The sequence below is a fragment of the Hyperolius riggenbachi genome, chromosome 10 (assembly GCF_040937935.1).
Source record: "Hyperolius riggenbachi isolate aHypRig1 chromosome 10, aHypRig1.pri, whole genome shotgun sequence".
Classification (NCBI taxonomy): domain Eukaryota; kingdom Metazoa; phylum Chordata; class Amphibia; order Anura; family Hyperoliidae; genus Hyperolius; species Hyperolius riggenbachi.
This window is the reverse complement of record NC_090655.1, coordinates 190,898,439-190,923,762: the sequence shown is the minus strand read 5'-3', so window position 1 is coordinate 190,923,762 and position 25,324 is coordinate 190,898,439. Positions and strand designations below refer to the sequence as shown.

Genomic DNA, 25,324 nt, shown 5'->3' with positions numbered 1-25,324 from the left:
AGACTTCAAAGTCTGAAAACCACTGCGCCTGCGTTGCCGTGTCCTCGCTTCCCCTGATGTCACCAGGAGCGCACGGCGCAGGCACAGACCATACTGGGACTGTGCAGTATGCTCCTGGTGCCATCAGCGGGAGTGAGGACAAGGCAACGCAGGCACAGTGGTTTTCAGACTTTAAAGTCTGAAATTCCAGAAGTGAACCAGAGGCGGGCCCGGAGCATTGGGGAGTGGCTTCGGGGGAACAGGATGTCAATGGGGGACCATTAGAAGCCCCGGGTAACTTCAACTCATATTCCCCCGACCCCCCCTACAGTATCCCTTTAAAGCTTTCATATCTTGTCTTATGCCTTTTAGGGTCTTAGGGATTGCGTACCGGTGTGCTTAGTGCTCATTTCTCTGCCACTTTCCCTGGTGGGCTGCTTCTATTTTACATTTAGACAGGGCTGTTCACTATCATTCTGCTCATCTTTTAGCTTTACTTCCCACTAACCCAATTAGCTTGCCATCTAAACCTGCTGCTCCATTTGCATAGGTATTGTGTTCCAATCTCGTCAAATGCTGCTCCATCAAAGTTGGGCTTTTGTGTGGTAGATGCTGCTAATAGTGGTTTGCTAGTGTCAGATTGCAGATGACGTGGCAACAGAGCTCCACTACCGCGCTGTCCCTGTGCAGCTACTGGAAAATTACACCTTGCACTTAGTTTTTAAGCTACTTATTTTTTATTAAGAAAAAAAAAATGTGTAAAGTGCAGACTGAACCTATGGAGGCTATGCTTCTATTTAGCGCTCTTATTTTTCATTCTTGCTCTTCTTACAGAAACATCTTCCATTAATTGAGAGGAGAGTAGTCCTTGCTCCTGAGGTGTGTCATACGCAGATCAACGTTTAGTTTGAAGGTTGATATAAGTGAAGTATTGCTTTGTTGCGAGTCTGTGTGTCCTGTCTTTACACTGTGCAGGTTATCTGTGTAGGATTACAAGATTCCATATTCGTAATATAAAAAAAAATTCTGGGCAGTGACCAAGTTGCTTCATGTGTCCCAAGTTTTCTGGGTATTTTTATGAACCTAGTGCTCCTGTTGAAATAAGTATTCGCAAATCCAACAGCTCCAAACATAAAAAAACACACATAGAAAATGAAGAGGAAAGGGGGGGGGGGGGGGGATTACCTTTCTGCTTCAGTGTCTTTCCTTATATGGTTGATGATTAAAGGGACACTACAGTGAAAAACTGTAAAATTTTAAATATGTGCAAACACATACAATTAAGAAGTACTTTTTTTTTCCAGAGTAAAATGAGCCATAAATTACTTTTCTCCTATGTTGCTGTCACTTACAGTAGGCAGTAGAAATTTGACAGAAGTGACAGGTTTTGGACTAGTCCATCTCTTCATAGGGGATTCTCAGCAAGGCTTTTATTCTTTATCAAGAAAAAGGATTTAAACAATGATGCTGGCCAGCTTTCCTGCTCCCTACACAGTTTGTTGGCAGTTGGACAGAGCAACTGCCATTCACTAAGTGCTTTTGAAAATAAATATATCCCTGAGAATCCCCTATAAAGCGATGGGCTAGTCCAAAACCTGTCACTTCTGTCAGATTTCTACTACCTACTGTAAGTGACAGCAACATAGGAGAAAAGTAATTTATGGCTCATTTTACTCTGGAAAAATGCACTTATTTGTATATGTTTGCACATATTTTAAATTTTACAGTTTTTTGCTGTAGTGCCCCCTTAACAATATGCCTACTTGCATCCAGGCCAGCAGTACACTGCTTGGTGAACCACAAACCCAAACCTCCATTTCTTAGTTCTATTTTGTGTTGAGATGCTCAGTAATCTCAGCTACCTCACACTGTGCTTTTCTGGCTCATCTATCACCCAACCTGACAAGGTAAAATGGTTTATGTTATATATACTGAAATAATCCATACAGGAAAACTACATTTGTATGGTAAATTACAGGCTTACATTTCTATAAAGTACAATGAGTCAAACGTCTCCTTAATCAGATCATTCTCTCTTGCAGATTCCAGATGAAGATAACACAAGTCTCAGGAACCATCACAGCCGTCAGTACACTTTTTCTTGCACTTTTTCAAGCACAAAATTATATTTTAATAAATAGAAAGTTTTGTATTCTGGTGCTCTGTAAGAACAAATGTGCAATGTCATTCTTTTATTAAATATATGAATCACTTTATATTAAAAACACGAGTGTACTTTCAATGCAGATTTGCCATGAGAGAGACGAGGACTGACCAGAAGCTGTTAATTTTCTTCCTAAGAATAGGCTTACAACCAAACAAAGGTAAACAAGAAAGCCCGATGCATAACAAACAGTTGATAAACAGCTATCATTGTAATCTTGTAAGACTAAAGGTGGCCATACATCAGGCGACTTGGCCACCGACTGACCATCCAATTTCATTGTTATCAAAGCAGATTAACAAAAATAAATGAATAAAATCGGTGCTCCCAAAAGTATGCCTGAGCTTACACGCTGCAAGATGTCGAGCCAACATGCTTAATCGGGTGCAAGTTAGTAACGCCGTGCCCCTTGCAGTTACACTTTACATCTCTTGTCCACATTCTGGCCCCAGGTGATTACCATCATTATAGCATGCGGGGTGCATGTGTGACGTCACATGCTCCCCACATGCTGTTACACCGGTAGTCACATGGGGCCAAAATGTGGAAGTACAGAAGACACCAGCAGGTGGTGTGACAGGTAAAGTGTAACTGCAAATGGCACGGGGCGGGAGCGAGATAAAACAATAGGAGGGACAGCGTGCCCGGGAGCAACAAGGCAGTGTCACAAGGCCGACTCCCACAAGATTTCATGCTGCATTCCAGCAGGAATCGGCCTGCGGTGTCTGGGCAGCTGACAAATCTCTCTCCAATCAGATTCGATTAGAGATCTGACTCTTCGTTGAATCTGCCCTTCATCGCTAGATGTAAGTTCGCCTTAAAAATGTAATGATAGTAAACATTTCCTTGTATTGCAATAGATTAGACAGCAGTCTATGTTCTAAGGACACTTTTTAGAAATTTTGGGCAGTTCAAACCTGCTGTGTTGGGGTGAGGGGAATAAGGCAGACAGCGAGGTTGTTTAGGTCATCACATTACACTGTACTGCAAGAATTACATTTAGTTTGCTAGAAGCATGGAAAACAAAGTTAACATGTCACTGAAAACATAACTCTGAAGTGTTTGCAAGGCAAACATGAATATGAAACTTCAGTGTTTAAATTGTAAAAGATTTTTATTGAACATTTTATTTGTACATCAGTGTAATATTTACGTAAAAGGTCAGAAAAATATAGGCACATTGTGGCATCATTTCTTCAACTCTTTCTTTCTGAAGGTTACACACAACAAGCGCAACAATAGATTCACCATCACTAACATCAAGATCGGTGTGTAATAAGGGAACACCTGTGTATCATTTTGTTTTATGTAAACAAATATTTTTTACAGGCTGAAAATGTACTAATGGCATTATAAATAAGCCAGTGAAGCAGGGTGCACACACACATACAAAAAAAATTATATATATATATATATATATATATAGTTAGTAAGCTTCCTATGGCAACATGTATAAAGATTATTTTATCCACGTTTACATGACATGATGAACTGCCACTGGAAAACATGAACAATGAAGGGGCTGGAACTGCACCTCACACACCGAAAGCTAATTGGTTATATTCAAAAACTACAAGACAGATTACACATTTCTAAATATATGGACACTGGTTCTTGATATTAAAATAGGAAGCAAATCTATTGCATGTAGCACATATAGTCGATGTAGTGCAGACCTTTATTTTAGCAAATTAATTAAAAGGTTTACTTTTAAATCCAACTACAAGTAAAAAAAAAAAACTATAAGGAAACAGTTTCACCAAAGATGTAGTAATTATAACTATCCAAAATGCTTTTTTTTTTTCAAGAATACCAGTAAATGTCAGGTGATTGCTTGACCCAAGAAGCCCCTAAATCCGGGGCACAAACTTCAGGGGTCTTTAGCATTAGCTGTATTGCTCTGTTGCACTGCCTGCTGTGGGTTTAATGCATATAGTTCCCTGTTGCACTGAGGTACCATCCATGGCAAAGCTTCAAGCATTAACTAGTCAGATTCCCAGAAGTGGGCACATGGTAATCAAGGGCAACTAAGGTGCATACTCATGAGGCTGGCTTTCTGAACAACTTTATCAAAAAGGTTCTCTTTACATCCATTGTAAAGTTCTATTATAAAAATTAGTATTAGCTTAGAGAACATGATGGTACCAATAATTGCTGGCCGTGACACCCACAATTTGATGTTCTGTGGTGTTGTTGCAGGACTCAGCTTGTATATGCAAATTCTGGGAACTAATGTAAAAGTTTTGGAATTATTACAAGCATCTATCCTGCACATGACACACCTAGTATTACACAGATGTCAGGGCCTAATACACACATGCAGGAGGATGCATGACAAGCCAGATCTGCAGGAATGGAGTAAGACCTCAAGTTAAACAAGGCAATGTCACAGCTAGCACTTTACCTAACCCAAAGCCCACTTTTAACATGACTTTACAGTCACTATGAGGGTAAACAGCACTACAGGAAAAATGGAAGCTGACACAGCTTTCCCACTGCTAAAAAGGCAACTTACTGATCAGTGGTTTATCAATTTGCAGTAAAAGGTAGTTGAGGTGGAAAGGTTAGTAGTGTAAAATGTCAAATGATTGGATGCTGGAAAACTGTTGGATCCCATAATTAAATAACCTTTTATGTCAAAATATTATATATACATTTTTTTTGACACACCGTCCACAACTTTTAGGTTTCAGATACCGTATTTCGCGCCGTATAAGACGCTCCGGAATATAAGACGCACCTAGGTTTAGAGGGCAAAAACCAGGGAAAAAAAAAAATACTAAACCTGGTGCGTCCATATTCCAGGAGCGTCTTGTACATAACCTTGTGTGTCCTCATGTGTCCTCCTGTGCCCCCCACATCCTCATGTGTCCTTCTGTGTGTCCTCCTGTGCCCCCCATGTGTCCTTCTGTACCTCCCATGTGTCCTCCTGTGTGTCCTAATGTGCCCCCATGTGTCCTTCTGTGCCCCCCATGTGTCCTGTGTCCTCATGTGTCCTCCCACGTGTCCTCCTGTGTGTCCTCATGTGTGTTCCTGTGCCCCCATATGTCCTCCAGTGCCCCCCATATGTCCTCCAGTGCCCCCCCATATGTCCTCCAGTGCCCCCCATATGTCCTCCAGTGCCCCCCCATATGTCCTCCAGTGCCCCCCATATGTCCTCCAGTGCCCCCCCATATGTCCTCCAGTGCCCCCCCATATGTCCTCCAGTGCCCCCCCATATGTCCTCCAGTGCCCCCCATATGTCCTCCAGTGCCCCCCATATGTCCTCCAGTGCCCCCCCATATGTCCTCCAGTGCCCCCCATATGTCCTCCAGTGCCCCCCATATGTCCTCCAGTGCCCCCCATATGTCCTCCAGTGCCCCCCATATGTCCTCCAGTGCCCCCCATATGTCCTCCAGTGCCCCCATATGTCCTCCACTGCCCCCCATATGTCCTCCAGTGCCCCCCTTATGTCCTCCAGTGCCCCCCAGCCTTCCTCCCTCCCACCTGCGTCTCCTGGCCCCCCGGATGGAGTGTTACTAGCAGCGGCAACTTACCTTTGGCAGGCTCCCTCGCTGATCCTATAGCATCGCGCTGCCCCCCGCTAGCCTCCTCTGCCTCCCCCCTCTGTATCTGGCCCCCCGGGTGAAGGAATAAGTATCGGCAGCTTACCTCCGCAGGGCGCCCGCGATGACTGCAGACGTCCGTCTTCAGGGCACTTCTCGCTCTAGTGGCCGGCTTGAACTGATGACGCGCAGTTCAAAGCCGGCCACTAGAGCGAGAAGTGCCCTGAAGACGGACGTCTGCAGTCATCGCGGGCGCCCTGCGGAGGTAAGCTGCCGATACTTATTCCTTCACCCGGGGGGGCCAGATACAGAGGGGGGAGGCAGAGGAGGCTAGCGGGGGGCAGCGCGATGCTATAGGATCAGCGCGGGAGCCTGCCAAAGGTAAGTTGCCGCTGCTATTAACACTCCATCCGGGGGGCCAGGAGACTCGGGCAGGCATGGGGAAAGCAGGCAGGGAATCCCCAACATGGCGGCGGTTCGGAACGGCGGGCGTTATTAAGTTGGGGATTCCCTGCCTTTGCCGTATAAGACGCAGGGACTTTTTCTCCCCATTTTTGGGGGAGAAAAAGTGCGTCTTATACGGCGAAAAATACGGTAGGTTGTAATAATAACTATGCCCACACTATCCAGCCAATTAGAGCACTTCAAATTGTAGAGGGTGCTGTGATTGGGTAACTGTTCCCTATGAGGTTTACTGCAGAGTCACTCCAACCATACTAGCACTGGCTCAGTTTATTGCACAGGACCATGCTTGGCTGAAAACATCACAAGGATTAAGCAGGTTCTGGAAATTGTATGAAACTTTGATGGCAATTTCTACTTTCTCAAACTGTACACAAAGTCACATCTTGATGCAGGCTCTTCTGGTCTTACAACCCAGGGATAAAAAAAGAATTTCAATTTGAATTACAAGAATTGATAAAACTTCAGCAGAACATTCGTATAATGCGTCGCAGAGTGCTTTTTAAACGAATCTCTAAATAAGAGATAAAGATCTTTGCTTTCATTTCAGAGCTAAAAGGTGGTGGACCAGAATAAGAACTATGGCACATATTGTTACACCAGAACCTGGAATTAACCCAAGGAGTATCCCAGCTACCAGTACTACTAAACAAAACAGAAAAGCATTATAGGGAAATGTAAAGGGAAGAAAAAGACACTAGTCAGGAATGCCAGCGATTTACTCCTGGCTAGGCACACCACCCAGAGAGAAATATCAGGCTATTGTAAACAATATAGTTCATAATACAATGGGATGTTCAAGTGAAACATCTCACTCTGTATTGTATTTATACTCAGTGACTTGACTTTGTCATTTGTAGATAGGAGATTTTAAGCCTTCTTTGGATTTACTCAGCAAGGTAATGCAAAGAAAATATATTGAATTCAAACTTTAACAACCTGCTCAAATCTAATCTGGAAATCTGGCTGCTATAGATGGCCATTTTGCATACTTTACTATTTGTACTGTGTTACTGAATGAAGGATTTTGTTTGAATGCCAAATCGCAGTTTTCAAATCACCGTGCCACAAATTTACAGCATGTCCAACAGCATTACAGCATTACTTAGGTACTCTCAGGGGATGAGGGGCAGCAGAGGGGAGGGCAGAGCCCTGTATCACAGACAAAGTATACGTCATGCTAGATATGTGGAATTGGTCATTGCTGACCTAACAAATAAATTTCCTAGATAAAATATATTCCAAACCACTCTGCAAGGAGTATGCAGATCAGGTGTTATTAGACTGTCCTGCTTGTCATAGCCGAGTGACCTACTCCTGCCACACACAGTGCAGGTAGTTTCATGAAGCAATTGTGCAGTAGCGCTTTATTCTTTGTGGAGAAAAAAAAAAAATGGATGTTGGTTGCATATGACATGCATATGACATGTTGAAACACATTGCAGTGGAACGCCACTGCTCTTCACCACACATTTCCTTCATAAACCACCTGAACTGCTGGTAGAGGCGATACATTGCCATGTGTGTAACCATTATTACAGCCAGACAAAGCATATCAGAGGGAGATCAGCAACGGTGGCTCTCACAGTCGTCTTACAAGGGGTACATTTGTACTTTCCAGGCCTTTATCCAGTGGGAGGCGTGCCTAGCCTGCACTATTGTGTTTCTTGCAACCACGCAACAACATCAGTTTACAAATGCTACAAAATCTCACAGGTTTGCCATTAGAAGAAAACAGACAGGAACAAAAAGTGAGAAGAACGCAGGAGGAGAGGCATGAGAGACGCACGCTTAATCACTGCCACCGCACAACTTCAGCAGGGTTTTCCTGTAATCTCCAGACGTGTCACCCTGTAAGACAAGAGAATAAAAGTTCTGGAAACTGAGGCAATGATTATCTCTACAATAATCTGTTCACAAAACATTTCATATGGTTGCAGGAAAACAACGACAATATATCATCGATCATTAAAAATTCCTATTGACTATAACAAGTATAAATCAGTTTTGTTAGCAGCACCATTATATAAGTTTTAACCCCCAACAAAAACAGATTAAATGATTACCTTGCCCACATGAATTTCAACCTTGAGGCACACTCCTGAGCAGCTGACTGGGCGTTTGCCAAGAACAGAGAAAGTTACCTGCTGTTCACAGCACTTCCTTACAAAATCACCCTTTAAAAGTACATAAAACTCCTGGCAAATTTTTTTTATTTATTTATTTTGGATTTGTAAGCTGCACATTATTGCAGCTAAGGCCAAACTCCACCCAGATTTTTTAATTTTTCAGTTTAGAGTAGGAGAACGATAGAACATCAGTCTGTCACCATTGTTGTCCAAACCACAACCTGATAGAGGCTTTAAGCCATCCTCTTATGCCCACTATTTTTCACACTGGAGAACTTTCATACTTTACAATGACAGAGCAAAGAACAGTCCTTACCGTGATATCAGTGTATAGAGATTTGCCATACATCTTCTTGTATTCCTGACGAATGTCCCACAAATCTACCTCACTTCGCGACACCATGATACGAATCAGGGTTCTGTCCTTTGTGCCGGCACCCTGTATGTGTGCAAAACATGAAGTATCACATGTTGTGCATGAAAACCGCCAAGAAGCTCGCCAGGTAATGTGTAGAACATAGTTCAGCAAATGTTGCTTACATCACTACTATTAGCACAATAAAACACTGAAGAGGTAGTTTGACACTTATGAATTCAAATTCTAGAAACACAACATATTAACAGAAATATCAGGGAGTGATAATGGGATATAAGTTACTGAGTTGCAGGTTTCTTCATGAAAACAAACCACTAAATGACTTTCCCTTTATCTTACACCAATAGAACTAGCCTAAATCTAACTTTAATTTCTGACCCGTCCCTAACACTAACCTTGTAGAGTTTCTTGAACAGATTTTTGTTCTATCCAATCCCGAATTAAGGTTTAAAAGTGGTCATACATCAGGCAACTTGGTGGCATAACAACCATTCAATTTGATTATTATAATCAAATCGGATGAAAATTGATGCCGCCAAGTGCATGCCTGGTCGACAATGTGACCAATTTGGAGCAGACATTACAACAGCAACCACATGGGTAGAGTGTATGGCTGGAGGAACCCCGAGGCAGCGGGTAGGTGGTGGATGCGGACAGGTATTGTATAGTGCCACTGGGGGGTTGCATTGAATATTAGGGGCGAAGACAGCGTCAGGGTGTCAAGGCAGTGTCACAAGGCCAGATTGATCAAATCTCATCGGAGACAGATCTGTTGCCTGCCCATATACCACAGGTCAATTCCCAGAGAGTGATCTGTCTCTTGGTCGATTTGCCCATACATAGTCTGAAGTATGTGCACCTTTAAGGTAAATTAAACCTAATCCGTTCACAATGCAGGACCCCCGAGACCCTCTGCCTTTACCACAGGCCCAAGCAATTAAATAGAAGATAGAATCTTATACGAAATATGGCTGATTTTTTTTGGTCAGTAAGGTTAGCTTACAGGGTTGGGGGTTACTGTCAGTCAGCAGAAAGGAAAGATTTAGAGTTAGGCCTGGGACCCACTTGCAGCACTTTGGAGTTGCTAGCGTTTTCAAAAGCACTACGCCAATGTTACTAAATGCTGGTGTAAGCATCCAAAAACAGGAATAAAGTAAGGGTCCTTCTCTTTAGATCTTTTCTCCTTTGTATGAAAACAGCTGAGAGATTTTTAAACTATCTGTGAAAAAGCAGAGTGTGAGGGCAGGGCATACACAAACTGTACATCATTCCTCATGGAATAATGAAAGGGAAGTGGCACCTATCTACATGGTACAGTTCTGGTATCAACTCCGACTCATGAAGCAGTGACCTGATACACAAGACATTTCCTTCACACAGGCTGTGATAAGATACTTCTGAAAAGCCTTCTATTGTTACTGGCTAATAGCTCTATAGGTATGTGAGGTTTACACAATGGCCTCTATTCATAAAGCATTCTCGCATGCGGTAATGCTCAAAACAGCTGACTTTACCGACCATTTAGCAAAGTTTCAATTCATAAAGGCTGTTTCCGCATGAAAAGCTGACATTCCTGAGCAGTGCGGGAAATTACAGCCTTATGCATTGATTATCTCAACACGTCACTACATGTCAATTCATAAAGATTAGAGCAGGCGGAAATGGGACGGAGAATACTGTCTGTTTAGAAAAGGCGATAAGGATGCAGATAACAGCCAAGCTAATGGGGATAGATCTCCCAGGCAGCAGCAGAGAGGAGGAAACAAAAAAGGCTTTCTGGAATACCCAGGCTGTGTTTTTTTAACCTCTTGGGTACCTGTTTTCAGATAAATTTCACATCAGAAAGCCTGCATGTGTAACATTTCTTGAAGTTCTTCTAAGCTGTGGCAATGAAATAGATTGTTTAAAATTACTAAGAGGCAGATTCAGGGCAAACAGAGGCAGTTTATTAAAAAAAAAAAAAAAATGCACATCTAAAGGGAAGTTGGGGCTGCCTCTTATTGTAACTGTCTCTGCACAGAGAAAATATATCAACTCAAGCAGCTTTTCATGTTACGCCAGCTTACCGCCAGCCTAGTTTGGGAATTCCCCGCCCTTTTATCGCAACTGTAAACTTTTTTTTTATGAATTAGCACACAAAAGTCTAAAATACCGATGCAGTGTTTTCCCTGCAAGATTTTTTTTTACTGCAATTTTTTTATGAATAGAGCCCAATGTCTCTGGTGTAAAGATAATTAAGTTCTTCCAGCACAGTAGAGAATAGTTTGATCCTCCAGTCCGTTGTATTTATGTGAACGATCACACCAAATAATAATATCATTTTACTTTCTATGACTTACCCTCATTGCCTTGTTGAGTCGCTCTGCAAAGAATCCTGGAGTGTTTTTAAGGCACTTCACTAGAAAACACAACACACTTTCAGTTTTCTGCATCAGTACACACGTGTCCAGAAAACACATAAGTGCACAAAAAAACTGTAGTGTTAAATAAGTGTTGTTTTACAGGCAGTAACCCCAGTATTCATATTCCAAATTAACTAAAAACAAACTGCTCCATAAAGGACCTCTTTCATGAAAATTGTAAGGATCCGCTCAGCTGGCTGCACAGGCAGACAGCTGTTTCACCATTCCTTGTGTCTGAGGGATGCAGGTCTCTGGATAAGAGACCTGGCTTTGTCTTGCAAGTTCCAGACCTGCTCTGCTGCTGAGGGATTTGCATACATTGGTTATGCAAATCATCTAGCTGCTGGCAGTATAAAGGTTGGGATCACCTACAATCCTTTGCTGGTCATTCCTTCAGGGTTTGTTGAAACACTACTAGAGTGTCAGCCATGCTATATCTTGTCAAAGTTATCTTAGAGTAATTCCTGGGACTGCTCTAGGCAGTTTCCCTAGTGCAGTTCGAGTGTATATCTGTTTTGTTTGTCTGTTGGGATTGTCCTGTCCCAGCGGTGGTCGACAGGAAATCGTTCTGTTTGTCTGGGTGCTAACCGGGGCAGCGGTTGCTACCGGTAGCCCCTTCTGATCTGTCTTGCTTGGATCGCACTAGTCTTGCGCTAGCGCTGTGGATCCTTCTGTTCTGTTTTCCTGGATCGCACTAGCCTCTAGCAGTAGTGCTGTGGATCCTTCTGATCTGTCTTGCCTGGATCGCACTAGCCTTGCGCTAGTGCTGTGGATCCTTCTGTTCGGTTTTCCTGGAGTATAGCTGGAGCAGCGGTTGCTACCAGCTATCTCATCTGCCTGTCTTGCTTGGATCGCACTAGCCCCTAGCGGTAGCGGCTGTGGATCCTTCCTAGCTTATTCCTGTTTTCCGTTTGTCTGTCTTGTCTGATACGAAAGCTTGCTGTAGGCTCGGTGAGGTAACAGTTAAAGGGATACTGTAGGGGGGTCGGGGGAAAATGAGTTGAACTTACCCGTGGCTTCTAATGGCCCCCCGCAGACATCCTGTACCCACGCAGCCACTCACCGATGCTCCGGCCCCGCCTCCGGTTCACTTCTGGAATTTCAGACTTTAAAGTCTGAAAACCACTGCGCCTGCATTGCCGTGTCCTCGCTCCCGCTGATGTCACCAGGAGTGTATTGCACAAGTCCAGTATGGTCTTTGGTCTGCGCAGTATGCTCCTGGTGCCATCAGCGGGAGCGAGGACACGGCAATGCAAGCGCAGTGGTTTTCTGACTTTAAAGTCAGAAATTCCAGAAGTGAACTGGAGGCGGGGCCGGAGCATCGGTGAGTGGCTGCGCGGGCACAGGATGTCTGCGGGGGACCATTAGAAGTCCCGGGTAACTTCAACTCATTTTCCCCCGACCCCCCTACAGTATCCCTTTAAGCAAGCGCTCGCATTCTCTGTTATGTGTTTGTCTGTCGGTGGTTAGTTAGGCGTGCTTGTCTCTGTTGTGCTTAACACGCGGAGACCGCGCTGTAAACGCGTTTGCTGTTGCGAATGAGTGCGGTGTTCGTGTTTAGTTAGCGTTTGTTATTTTCGTTACTTCTCATTGTTGTTTGCTGTGCCTTTGCTCCTCTCGTGTTCTGTTCTGATCGGTCTTGTGTCACTTCTGGCGATCGCCCTTCTCGCGATCGCGTTCCTACTCTTGTTTCTGCTGATGTGTATTCACCGTCGCAGGGTCGCGACCAGATTGGTGAACACACATTCATCCTGTACCTGTGCTCTTTCTCTTTAAGGGCTGTTCAGCACCGCATTGTCTTGATCTGTACAATCCACACTGGCATCTGTGGCCGTGCAGCGGTTGTACTCGTCTGCACTCCACAGCGCCATCTGCCGGTGGGAATTGCCCTCTACTGGTGCTTGCACCAAAGCTCGGTTCCCCCCTTCATACGCTTGTGGAGGATTTCCGCCGTGTCAGCGCACGCCTTGTGCGCTGATCACGGAGATTATTCGCATTTGTTACAAAAATCTTAAAATTTTAAATACATGTAAACATAAACAAATAAGAAGTACGTTTCTTCCAGAGTAAAATGAGCCATAAATTACTTTTCTCCTATGTTGCTGTCACAGTGAGTAGTAGAAATCTGACATTACTGACAGATTTTGGACTAGCCCATCTTCTTATCAGGGTTTTCTTTATTTTTAAAAGCACTTAGTGAATGGCAGTTGCTCCGTCCAACTGCCAAAATCGTGTGCAGCGAAAACAGAGGCTGGCCAGCATCTTTGTATAAATCTTTTTCAGGGAATATCTTTGTAAAGAATAAAGGCCATGCTAAGAATCCCCTATGGAGAGATGGACTTGCCTAAAATCTGTCGGTAATGTCACATTTGTAATACTTACTGTAAGTGACAGCAACATAGGAGAAAAGTAATTTATAGCTCATTTTACTCTGGAAGAAAAGAACTTCTTAATTGTATGCGTTTTAAATTTTAAGATTTTCGTGACCGTTCCTCTTTAAGAACTAAGTAGTCATTTAGAATTCTTTTTTTCTGCTCTACCTAACAGAATACTATGACCTACACCCCTAAAAACTCAGTCTTTGCGGTCCTCAATTTCAGCAATAAAATGTCTTGTTGTTGGGAAATGGGTGATGCGCCTACCTGCCTATTTTTTCCTGAAATAGCCCAGTGTAGCTTCTACCCTGTAAATGGAAAGTCCGATTATTTTGTGTGTTTTCTCCCAACAGTGATTAGTTGTGTATTACATTACCCTGTTTCTGTGCTCTCTATACTTGAAATGGAAAAGGAAGATGGACAGCACGGCTTTCTGGAATATAGCTGACTGACTGAAGGGCTTACTTAGTACTGTATTGTAATGCTCTACATAAAACAGTCACCACCTACCAATGAGGTGATTTGTATAAAGAGTCAGACCAAAGAACCTAAATGACAACAGCAGCAAAACGAACCCTCAGCAGCCCTCAAGTTAACCTTAAAGCGGATCCGAGATGAAAAACTAACTATAACAAGTAACTTATCTATATATCTTATCTAAAGTTTAGATAGTTTAAACAGCAAATATAGCTGCAAACAGCTTTAATAGAAAATGATAATTTCTTCCTGTGATACAATGACAGCAGCCATGTTGTTTGTAAACATTACACAGAGGCAGACTTATATCTTATATCTGTATCTTGATCACTAAGCCTGTGAAAAAAAACTAACCCCCCTCCTCCCCTCTGCCTCTGAAATCAATGGCTAGTAACACCTCCTCCTCCTCCTGCCCAGACTGAGCTCCCATGAGCCATTGCTACTGCCAACGCTCTCTGAAAATCTGTGGGCGTGGTTTATTTAGTTTATAGGGAATTAGAGTATTAAAACAAAAACAAAAAAAGTATTTGGCTTGAGGAATGCCCTATAAACAATAGGAAAGGAACACAATTATGCAATGAGTAAAAGTTCACCTCGGATCCACTTTAAACCAACATAAATGTGTCAAATATTGCTATGTATAATATATGAAAATATCACGCCACAACAAATGAGATGTGAATACATTCTTGGAAAGCATCACAAATGATAAAACGCTGTAAGGGAAAAACAGGTGACAGGTCAGCATAGCGGTATGTATATTATACACTAAGTAAAGTCTCAAATACCTTATTTTGCAGGAACAAAAACATAGGTATATAGTGTGACACATTCAACAGAGCAGCAATGCATGCAGAAGAAATCACACATTAAATATAAAAACATTAAGCGACATTTAGAAAACCAGCTCGAGAAAATGATATCACCTAATGATTGATGTAACAAACAAAACTGCAAAGATGTGCTTTAATACAATTTATACTGGCGCTGTACGATCTAAGCAAAGCACCGGTGTAAAAATCATCCAATTTATTGGCCAACTAGTTAAAACGTGTTCTTACAAATATTTCTTGTCAATATCAGTGAGGCAATGTACATTGCACTGCACTTGCCATTTTGTGAGTAGCAGCTAGAGTATATTTTTGCAAGCTTGCATATCCCGGTACCCTTATCCCCTTGTACTACTTGTGTGTCTCCATTGTAGGTCAGCCATTTTACACCACAAACAATATTCCAATTCTTGGACTAACTAGTATAATCATTACTCAGTGCACCATGTGGCATATATATCTATATATGATTGAATCTGCCACTAAAAATGGACTAGTGTGTGGCTACCTTTAGAGCATGGTAGGGATATTAGAATGCTTTGAGGGGCAGTTAGTGACTAACTATTCAGTGTATGCTGTAAAGTGTTTCGGAAGATGTCAATGCTGTATAAATGTAAAGAATAATCCATAGCTCTGTGAAAGTGGTGACTGAGACTGGCAATGCAGGTTTATCCAGCTATAGTACTATGAAGCACAGCAGAATTTCTGTGGCAAAACACAAAGGACTGAAAAAAATTGCTCAGTGAGCTGGCCTCCCTACCATCAGCACAAATAAAAAATTCCATCATGATTGGTTAGTGCTACATTTGTGCCCATTTGTGCTGCAAAAATGTAGGTTTGTGCGGCTTTCATTTTAAAGAGAATCTGTATTGTTAAAATCTCACAAAAGTAACCATACCAGTGCGTTAGGGGACATCTCCTATTACCCTCTGTCACAATTTCGCCGCTCCCCACCGCATTAAAAGTGGTTAAAAACAGTTTTAAAAAGTCTGTTTATAAACAAACAAAATGGCCACCAAAACAGGAAGTAGGTTGATGTATAGTATGTCCACACATACAAAATACATCCATACACAAGCAGGCTGTATACACCCTTCCTTTTGAATCTCAAGAGATCATTTGTGTGTTTCTTTCCCCCTGTTCTCATGCACTGAAGTTTCAGGCTGCTCTTTTCTTCCTGCAAACAGCTTTGCCCTTGTCTGAATTTCCTCAGTATGTGAAAGCCCAGCCAGCTCAGAGGACGATTTATCCAGCTTGTAAAAGATAAGAGAGCAGAGAGAAGCTGCACTAATCTAAATAACACACAGGCAGTGTGCATAGATGGGCCTGGAATGGGGAATTCATAGCAGAACCACAACACTGAAGAACTTGGCAGCCTTCCAGACACAGGCCGACAAGTCTGACAGGGGAAAGATACATTGATTTATTACAGAGACTGTGATAGTAGAACGTGCTGCAGTTAGCCAGAACACATTAGAATAGCTTTTGGAACTTGTAGGATGATAAAAAACAGGATGCAATTTTTGTTACGGAGTCTCTTTAAAGATAATAGCACTTATTTTCTTCAAAACAATACTATCACCAAGCCCCCGTACAACAACCTACAGACATGAAACTGGTATGTTTGGATATTGCTGTGTCTGTGCTCACTTGTGCTGCAAAAATAATCTTTCTATCTTTTACAGTTTTTGTGATATTCAATTTTTCATAAAGGTCAAAAGTTCACTCAGCCTCACTCAACCTTTGTGATGCTGTGGGGGGGCTGAGTAAACTTTTGACCTTTATGAAAACTTGAATATCTCAAAAACTATAGAAGATAGAAAAATGCTAAGCTTCTGTTTAGGGGAAGGCGGTCAATTAGAAGTGTGGACTTGCGTTATCTTTCCAGTAGAGTTGGTAAAAACATCCATTTAACAAGAGGCTGCGGTTTAGGCTGCACAATTATCACAGCTGCAGGTTAACCAAATCAGCTGCTATAACCTTTAGTTTGATAATCCCAACTGGTGAGAGCCAATTAAGAAATATTCCTTATTCTTGACTTTTGGATGTTATGGTAATTAAAAAAATTGCTGCAGCTAGGACCACACCCACTGATACACTATAAATATAAATTACCACACGGTAAATGATCACCATGTTCATTGCTTTTGTAAAGTGCTGGCTTTATAAATGCTGCTGAACAGGTCACTGCAACACTGCAAAATGGATCTGAGGTAATGTGATGACAGAATTACCAGGCATCTTCAGGAAGCTTATAAATAATCAAACAAAAGATATACACCTCATTAATATCTACAAACCTGACTTATTTGATAAGAAATACTAGTGTAAAACATACAACAAACAGTAAACACGGAAGATAAAACTACCAGAAGCAATAAGAAGAGAAAACTATGTGGAAGCAAACTAGAATATGCAAATAAAACGGAATTATGCAAAATAATTCATAAATAGACTGGGGATGACTGGACTGCACACTTAGGGCAGTGTTACAGCTGGCCATTGGGTTGCTTCGCCCCATTTCAACACATAAAACTGCATTCATAGGACGCTCTGGAGGAGTACGTCGACATGGTCATATGGCATGGTGCCGCTCCCTTGCTCCCCCTTTGCCCTACTCCTTGCTGGATAGGAAGTAGTCACTGGGAATTCTGGGTTTCCCGATCGTATTTGCATAGTTCCGAATCACACCGCCGCAGGCAACATATTTAAAATCCCTGCATCGCCCATTGACTTATGACTTCCGCTGCGTCACCACGGAAGTCCAACAGTAACAAACCGTTGACTTTGCGGTGGGTCGTCGGCCGATCGGGAACTTCCGGCGCAATGTTACGCGATAAGTTGCCTTGGATGGTCATTGTGTTACCCTGCGGTAAAATAGGGTAATGTGATGCACAGTTGCAAGGCAAGTGTAAAAGGGGCCTCAAGGTTCTGCAACATTACTGGAAGCACTAAGTAGCTGAATGTGGGTGAAAGTAGGGAAGCCACTTACCCACTGCAAGCATGCCACTCTCCAGATCCCCAGACATCTCACGGCAGATACTCTTCTCCAGGTCCCGGTTGTATGTTCTCATGTATTCATAGAAAACTAAGACAAGAAATAATAAACTCATACATGACATGTGATATTCTATGCGATAAACCTCTAAACCTGTGTACAGTAAATTATATTACTATAACCTCTCGGGTCAAGATTGGAATTGGAGACTACTAAAAACACATCTTACTCATGTCATTTCAGAAAACATCAATACAGTAATACAAATCATATCCAATACAAGAAGTAGGGATTTTTCATTTGTCAAATATCATAAATGAGTTTATAGAGGTTTATAGATGGGCAACATAGGTAAGTTGGCAGCAAGGTGAAAGAAATAAGACCTACTAATGAAAGGGGGTACAGTAGGAATGAGCTCAAGAAATTGGTAAAACATTCTGAAGCATTTAGAAAAGAACATTGCAATAGGCTAAAAGGGTTTTTGATGCATATACATAGAGGGAGACACTGGTTTCCTGGCAGTTGGAAACCGCTGTTATTTTCCACAATGCAACTAAGTTAACAGACAGCAAACTCTCCTGACATCACACTGTGGGAGGGGTTTCACCACAATATCAGCCATACAAACTCCCCTGATGGATCCATTAGAGAAAAGTTGAATATTCCTCATGGGAAAGGTAGTATCGGCTATTGATTGGGATAAAGTTCAATCCTTGGTTACAGTTTCTCTAAGTATCCATTATATTTTTTCCCCACACAGGTTTGTGTTAAATGTTATTTGACATCAGCTAATCAAGTAGCTTATACGGTCATAAATCCCAGATCTGCCTCTGTAGTGCCTACAAGAACATCTGTGGTTAGAGTTGGCCTTTAATAAGTGATCCTGTTAGTCCGAAACCCTTCATTTCACTATGAACAGCAAAGTATAGAAAACTCTCTGACCTGTAGAATTTTCCTGCAGATTTGGGCCTACCATTTCTGTATTTCTAGAAATATTTACTAGGGAAACACTGTGTCTGTAAATGGGATTTATTTACAGACCTAAGGATATTAGGCAAATGATTTACCTTCGTCTGTACATACACTGCAGGCATTCTAGCACAAGTTACCTTTAAGGCATTAAATCCTTTTACACAAACAATGGATCACACATTAACAATCAGGCGGACACAAGCTAAAAAAAAAACCTGAAAATATGTAAAGGCAGCTTTCAAACCACTGCAAAAATGTTGGTACACTGCTGCGCCTCTGGACAGCTTCCAGGGACATTAGAAACTTTACCGAACATTTCCAGACAGATTACTGAAATAATTCCACAGCAAGCAGTGGCATATTTGCATTTCATAACTTTTAACCAGTAGCTTTCACCCATTTTCACTGCCTCCTTTACTATAAGCTGTATTCCTATTTCATAATGCTGGGACAGGCAGGCAGCACAATTCAACAAGAAAACCATGCAATAAATCGTTCCCATTTCTCATTAAATTAATAAAGCCAACAAAGTCAAAAAACGCTATAGCAAGAAGACTTAAGAGTTTTCGTCCATCAGTCAACGATAATTTGTTAGTCAATACAAAGCATAACAACTGAATGGCAGCTACAATGCACTGCTTCGGACTGTCACCCTTTTTCAACCTCAATGACTGAAATCCAATTCAGACTAAAAGCAAGACGTGCACAAAAGAGTAAATGTACAGACTGGATTTCAGGGCTATGTCTACACTACAAGAGCTTTTCAGAGCGCTTTGTGATTTTAAAAGTTCTTGCTAATGTCATCCTATGTGTGTGTTCACACTGGAGCGATGGGATTTTGTAAAAATCCCCCATAGCATTGCATTAGCAAACGCTTTTAAAATCGCTAGTGCTTAAAGTGAATGGGAACCGCATTTTTAAAAAAATGAAGCAAATACCTAAGGAGAGGGAAGGCTCTGGGTTGTATAGAGCCTTCTGTCTCCTCTCTCGGTGCCCTCTATCCTGTGCTGGCTCCCCCCGTTTCAATCTCCCGCCGAAAGGGTATTTGGAAGTCTTCGAGAGCCGTGTCCTCCCAAAGACGTGCGGCTCCAAACTGCACACACGTGAGCGTGCTAGAGAGCATGCTTGCGCAGGTGCAGTACAGGGCCGCCCTTCTTCAGGAGCACTCTGGCTCCCTGAAGACTTCTGAAGCCTCCTTTGGCCGGGTAAAGCAGTATTTGACTAATTTAGTCAAATACTGCTACCGGGCGAGCCAGCACTGGAACAAGGGGATCAGGAGAGGAGCGGGAAGGCTCTATACGACCCAGAGCCTTCCCTCTCCTTGGGTAGATAAATACTTGCTCTATTTACATAACATATTTACGTGCACATTTTGATTTGAGTGATTTTTCTATAAGGAGGGAAAAAAAAAAACACAAAGAAAATTGTTTTCCATCATTTCCACCCTTACTCTGTCTTTATATCGTTGCCCACCCTCCTCCAGTGTCAGACACTCCCACCCAGCTCTGCACTAGAAAGTGCATTGTCTCGTCATGAGAAATATTAGCCAATCAGCAGACCGAACAGAGGTGTGGGAGGGGAAAACAGGAGGAAAAGAGGTTTCAGCCAATCAGGCTGCGTTAGATATGTCTGAGGGGAAAGTAAAGAAGAAAAAAAGAAAACCCAGCATGCCCTGCAACTTCCTTTGTTTGGCAGATGTAACAAATAAGAGCCAGGAAAACTGGAAAATGATCTTTTATGGAGAAGAAAAATAAGAGTGATTTTTAACTTTTGGATTGCTTGGTTAGCACCCTCATTACTTGTTTACCAGATAAGCATAAAAATCAATTATTTTTGACAGTTACGCTTTACTAGAAAGGTCCAAAGGCACATGTCCCTCCCTACTTTAAAGCCATTTTTTTGGTGGTAAACCACATCTTCAGAGGTCAGATGTTTTACAAGGGTGGACATCAGGCCAGTCTGCACATTTACTCCTGTGCCCACGTCTTGTCTCTCTATAAACATATAGCATCTAGTTGTGGCTGCAAGGAGAAATTGGTGTACGTCCAGTTATGTACTACAGATGCCGTCTCTGAGAATGGGCTATTGATCTTTTATAAAACAGACTAAAAAGCTCCTGCATTTCACTATTACTTTCATGTTAGAAAAAGAAACAGCACAAAGCCATAGGATTTCTTTGCAGCTACATACAGCTACTTTATAAAGTGGTAATCTGCAGCAAAGTGTTCAGCAGGGTGTTTGCTTCAAACACCACAGTCTAATTGTGACCTATGGCATGTGCCAAGATGAAAGTGGCGAATATCATCTAGTGATACACTGTATAAAGTTAAGTATTGCTCAGTCTAATTTAAACTTTGTACAAATGTTGATTATGCATTAAGCGTGTTATACAACTTGATAATTGCTGAAAATTGCTGAGCGCTTAATAAAGTGGTAATTTAAGCTAATCACCACTTTATAAATCTGCCCATCTGAAACCTGATAATTGACAACTTTGATAGTATTTGTAATACTCATCCCATGGATATGACACTGTTCCTGCATAGAACACATACCGTATACTGAATTACATTTTTTCATAAAATTGTTGCAAGTTAGTGATTCAAAGTATTAATTTTACATGCTTGGCTGTAATGTTCATCATCTGAATGATCAGCAGGGCTGGATTGGTAACCGCTGTACAGTATTTCTCTGTTGACTAGACACCTCCAGAACCGCTGGAGTGCAATGATGTGTCAGCTTGTTATTTGTACAGAGCCATAATAATCCAACATGCATACAGACTGTTTCGGATTGATCTTCATCAGTGCATGGCATGGATTAATGTGGCTTTATGGAGTAGGACTTGAAAAACCCAGAGGTGCAGACTAACCAGCAAGCTCATGGTGAACCAGAACTCATTAGCGGGTGTAAGGGGCTACAATGGTCCAAAAAGCCCTCTTACTAAAATGCTATGGGCAACAATGGTTGATTTGCATATTTCAGTAGTGATGCACTAGGAGACATCTCGGAGCTTTCTCCATCCTGAGTTATTGCAAATACTTTGTTGTAAGAAAGAAAACTTGTTGTTCATAGCATTTTAGTAAGAGGTCTGTTTGGACCATTGTAGCCCCTTACACACTCCTAGGAGTTCTGGTTCACCATGAGCTTGCTGGTTAGTCTGTACCTCTGTTGACTAGCATACTGTAAAGCATTATTGTACTTGCGTAGCAAGTATAGTTATTCGTTTGCTAATCCAGTTGCTAATATTAGGGCTTCCATAGTCAGGGGACAGATCAATTGTAGTCTATGGCTGTGACATTGAATGCCCCACCCTGACTAGCATAAGTCTCAGCTCCTCCCTTTATACACAAGTACATGTATGCTTTTAAGCACCAACAGGACACTGCTACAGATCGATGGCAGTCAGACCTGCCTGTACAAACATTCCAACTAAATGCGAGACGCTCAGCAAAGAAAAGAAAAAAAAAAAAGTCATAACTATTGCTTTCTCCGGAAGTAAAAAAAAAAGCAATGGGGTGTGTATCATCTATTGCACTTTTATACTTCCTGCTCATTCCTGAAAATGGTCTCATCAAGCTGGGCTTAGATCTAGTGAGTTAAAAGGAACCTGACACAAGAGGATGATGTCGGATGCCACATTTAAAAGGACAATTGAACCGAGAAGAATATGGAGGTTGCCATATTGATTTCCTTTTAAGCAATACCAGCTGCCTGGCAGCCCTGCTGATCCTCTGCCTCTAAAACATAAGCCATAGACCCTGATCAAGAATGCAGCAGATCAGGCGTTTCTGACATTATTGTCAGATCTGACAAGATTATCTGCATGCTCGTTTCTGGTCTTATTCAGACGCTACTGCGGCCAAATAGATCAGCAGAGCTGCCGGGCAACTGGTATTGTTCAAAAGGGGGAAAAAAAATTATGGCCGCCTCCATATCCCTCTCCCTCCAGTTCTCCTTTTATTCCTTTTACAGCGGACCTGAACTCAGAACTTCCTCTTTGCTCTAAAAGATGAGCAACAGCAAAACATTTAAAGAAAAACATTTTTGTTACAGCTGATAAAATCCTGCTATAAGGCTACTTACACACCTAACGCAGGGTATGGTGGTGTTGAAGTTGGACGTCAGATTGAGCTGCGTTATGCAGCTCTCAAAGCAGCAGCTCCAGGTTAGTGATAGGAAGTTCGGATCTTTTTAAGGATTCGGATCATTTGAATCGGATCATTGAAAAGATCCGGATCTTTGAACCGAATCATTTGAATCATTTTACTAGTGAAGCAGACTGGGTGAAACGACTAGCAGGACAGGACTTTCCCTGCACTGTACATTCTGTATGTTCCTGTTTCTTTTGGACAGACATCCACTGTGAACCGAATCTTTCATTGTGATGATCTGGATGATTCGACTCACAAAAAAGACCCGGATCAAATGAACGATTCGTTCATGATCCGGACAACACTACAGTCCTACCAGGAGTCTCTGCAGTGCAGTGAATATTAAATTAGCCATGTGGCTAGCTGCAGAGGAGGAGGGGAGACCTCCTCCTCCAACATTACTGACCATGTGCAAATAGTCTAACGCTGCTTAGCCCAGTATAACGTACAGCATGCAGCACTTTATTTAAACGTGCTGCGTTACTATATAAAACGCAACGTGGGCACTGTGAACCGCTCAATGATTTTACAGTGCTGTGAGTTAGGCTGCGTTACTGGCTGCTGTAACGTGGGACTTTAACGTCCCACTGTGAAACCAGCCTAAATCTGCAGTGTTTCTACTTTCTGCTTTCATAAAAGCAGACAAAGTGTTATAATCCTTTGTTTACAAATTGGCTGCTCTGTCAAAAACTAACAACATATGTGGGTAACCCAGTCAGAATTCAGTCAACGCACCTGATGTGCATGCTTGTTCAGGGTTCATAGCTAAAAGTATTAGAGGCTGTTGATCAGCAGGACAGCCAGGCAACCTGCATTGGTTAGCAGGGCGGTGGTATCACAAGCACGATTCCCACAAGATGTCATACTGAAATAGATTAGGAATAGGCCTGTGGCTTATGGCAGCCAGCAGATTCGATCAGGGAGATATATGTCTCTTGATCAATCGGCCGCCAAAAATCACTAGATGTATGGCTACTTTAAGCCATAAATCCTGAACAAACCTGCAGATAGGATGTTTCACTCAAGTTTTACTGCATTTGCCACATGCTTGTTTCAGGTGGGCGGTTCAGACACTACTGATGCACGAAAGATCAACAGAAAGCCAGGCATCTGGTACTGTTTAAAAGGAAATGAATATGGCAGCCTCCATATCCCTCTCAGGTCAGTTGTCCGACCACCAGCAGTTATTCCATCCACCAGTGTCCACATAGGTCTGTATTGTCAGCATTAAAATGTACAGTGGGTGATGCTAGGAAGATGGGAAGTATTGCAGCTGCTGAGAGAAGTTAATCTTCACAGACAAAATTACATAATTTATGAACACGGACAAGTTTACCAAGTTTTAATTTACACTAAAAAGATGTGCAACCATATTTCATTCTTCACATCCAAAGATAAATTCTAATAATACAGCTGTATTGTCTACTGGAGCATTCAACTGGCTGATCTAGTGTCCTGTGCTGCATATACCGCCACCTAAAATAACCTTGTGATGCTCTAGCTCCGGCTCGTTTAATAAGTGAGAATAGTGGTACTTTGTATTTCCTGACACAGTAGTTACTTCTTACCTGCATTCAGATGGGCTCTGCTGCGTGTACAAAGGATTGCATTAAACTTGGACTCATCAGTCCCCAGGCGACTCTCTCCCGCTGCATACAGCTCCTAAACACACCGCCAATGCATTAATAACCTGTATGTACGTACGTCATTTTCTCTCTACAGCATTAATACTCAGGCATTATACCAAACTAAAGGTCAATGTTAAAAAGTGCACCTTTACTGACTCCAAGTGCCACAATGTATAAGATGGTAGAAAGGTTTGAAATACAGAAGTCTAGATTTACCATCACCACATCTATACCACTGTGATGTGTAATTATGTGCAATAAAAGAAAGTTATAGAGGGTGTAAGGGAACATACGACCGCCAGTTCCTCAAAGGAATTATTGTTGCTCTGAATGTACATATATATATATATATATATATATATATATATATATATATATATATATATATATATATATATAGTCCTTTTCTGCATTTAGCTGTTCACAGTACAAGAAAGAAGCATGGCTCAAAGGTAAACTTTCTTCAGGGCTACTTTTCAGTGCTTATGATGCACAGGTCATTTACCGTATATGTTAACATACCATCCTATGATGTAACACCAGGGAAATGTACTTACAGATCTGTATGCTGCCAATAAAGCTGCAGAGTTTTCACTGACACATTAATGTTGTAACGGGATATTGCTCATGCTGTGTGAATAAGGCTCACCTGTACATCTCGCTGGACCAGGGACATGTCCACATTGGTGCCCTCATCTCGGTTTCCCTGCACAGAGGACACAATAAGCAAGTTCTGAAATTATACCAGCCTCCTGAGTCAATACATGAAAAGACACAGACACTATTTCAGGAGAGGAATGCCATTCCTGTTTGTGTTTGCTTCAGTTATCAAA

The 25,324-nt window shown here is 42.0% G+C and overlaps 2 protein-coding genes across 5 annotated transcripts in view; one reads left to right on the top strand and one right to left on the bottom strand.

The window, feature by feature from the left end:
- Nucleotides 1-2,204, top strand: part of PLAC9 (placenta associated 9) — a 64,627-nt gene extending 62,423 nt beyond the window's left edge. The window contains exons 4-5 of one of the 4 annotated variants that reach the window (XR_011024312.1): nt 814-892; nt 2,022-2,204. Coding sequence is in view for 2 of the 4 variants with exons in the window: in XM_068255462.1 (XP_068111563.1) it covers nt 814-833 (20 nt within the window). In the remaining 2 variants the exon portion in view is untranslated. Of the gene's footprint in view, nt 1-813; nt 903-2,021 lie in introns of all 4 variants that reach the window. The other 3 variants (XR_011024313.1, XM_068255462.1, XM_068255463.1) reach the window with 3 other exon arrangements.
- Nucleotides 2,205-6,082: 3,878 nt separating this feature from the next.
- Nucleotides 6,083-25,324, bottom strand: part of ANXA11 (annexin A11) — an 85,391-nt gene continuing 66,149 nt past the window's right edge. Inside the window, exons 10-15 of the mRNA XM_068255461.1 lie at nt 25,141-25,197; nt 24,432-24,525; nt 17,732-17,827; nt 10,995-11,053; nt 8,596-8,718; nt 6,083-8,001 (exon numbers count right to left, since the gene is read on the bottom strand). Coding sequence (XP_068111562.1) covers nt 7,942-8,001; nt 8,596-8,718; nt 10,995-11,053; nt 17,732-17,827; nt 24,432-24,525; nt 25,141-25,197 — 489 coding nt within the window. The 3' untranslated portion in view covers nt 6,083-7,941. The remainder of the gene's footprint in view (nt 8,002-8,595; nt 8,719-10,994; nt 11,054-17,731; nt 17,828-24,431; nt 24,526-25,140; nt 25,198-25,324) is intronic.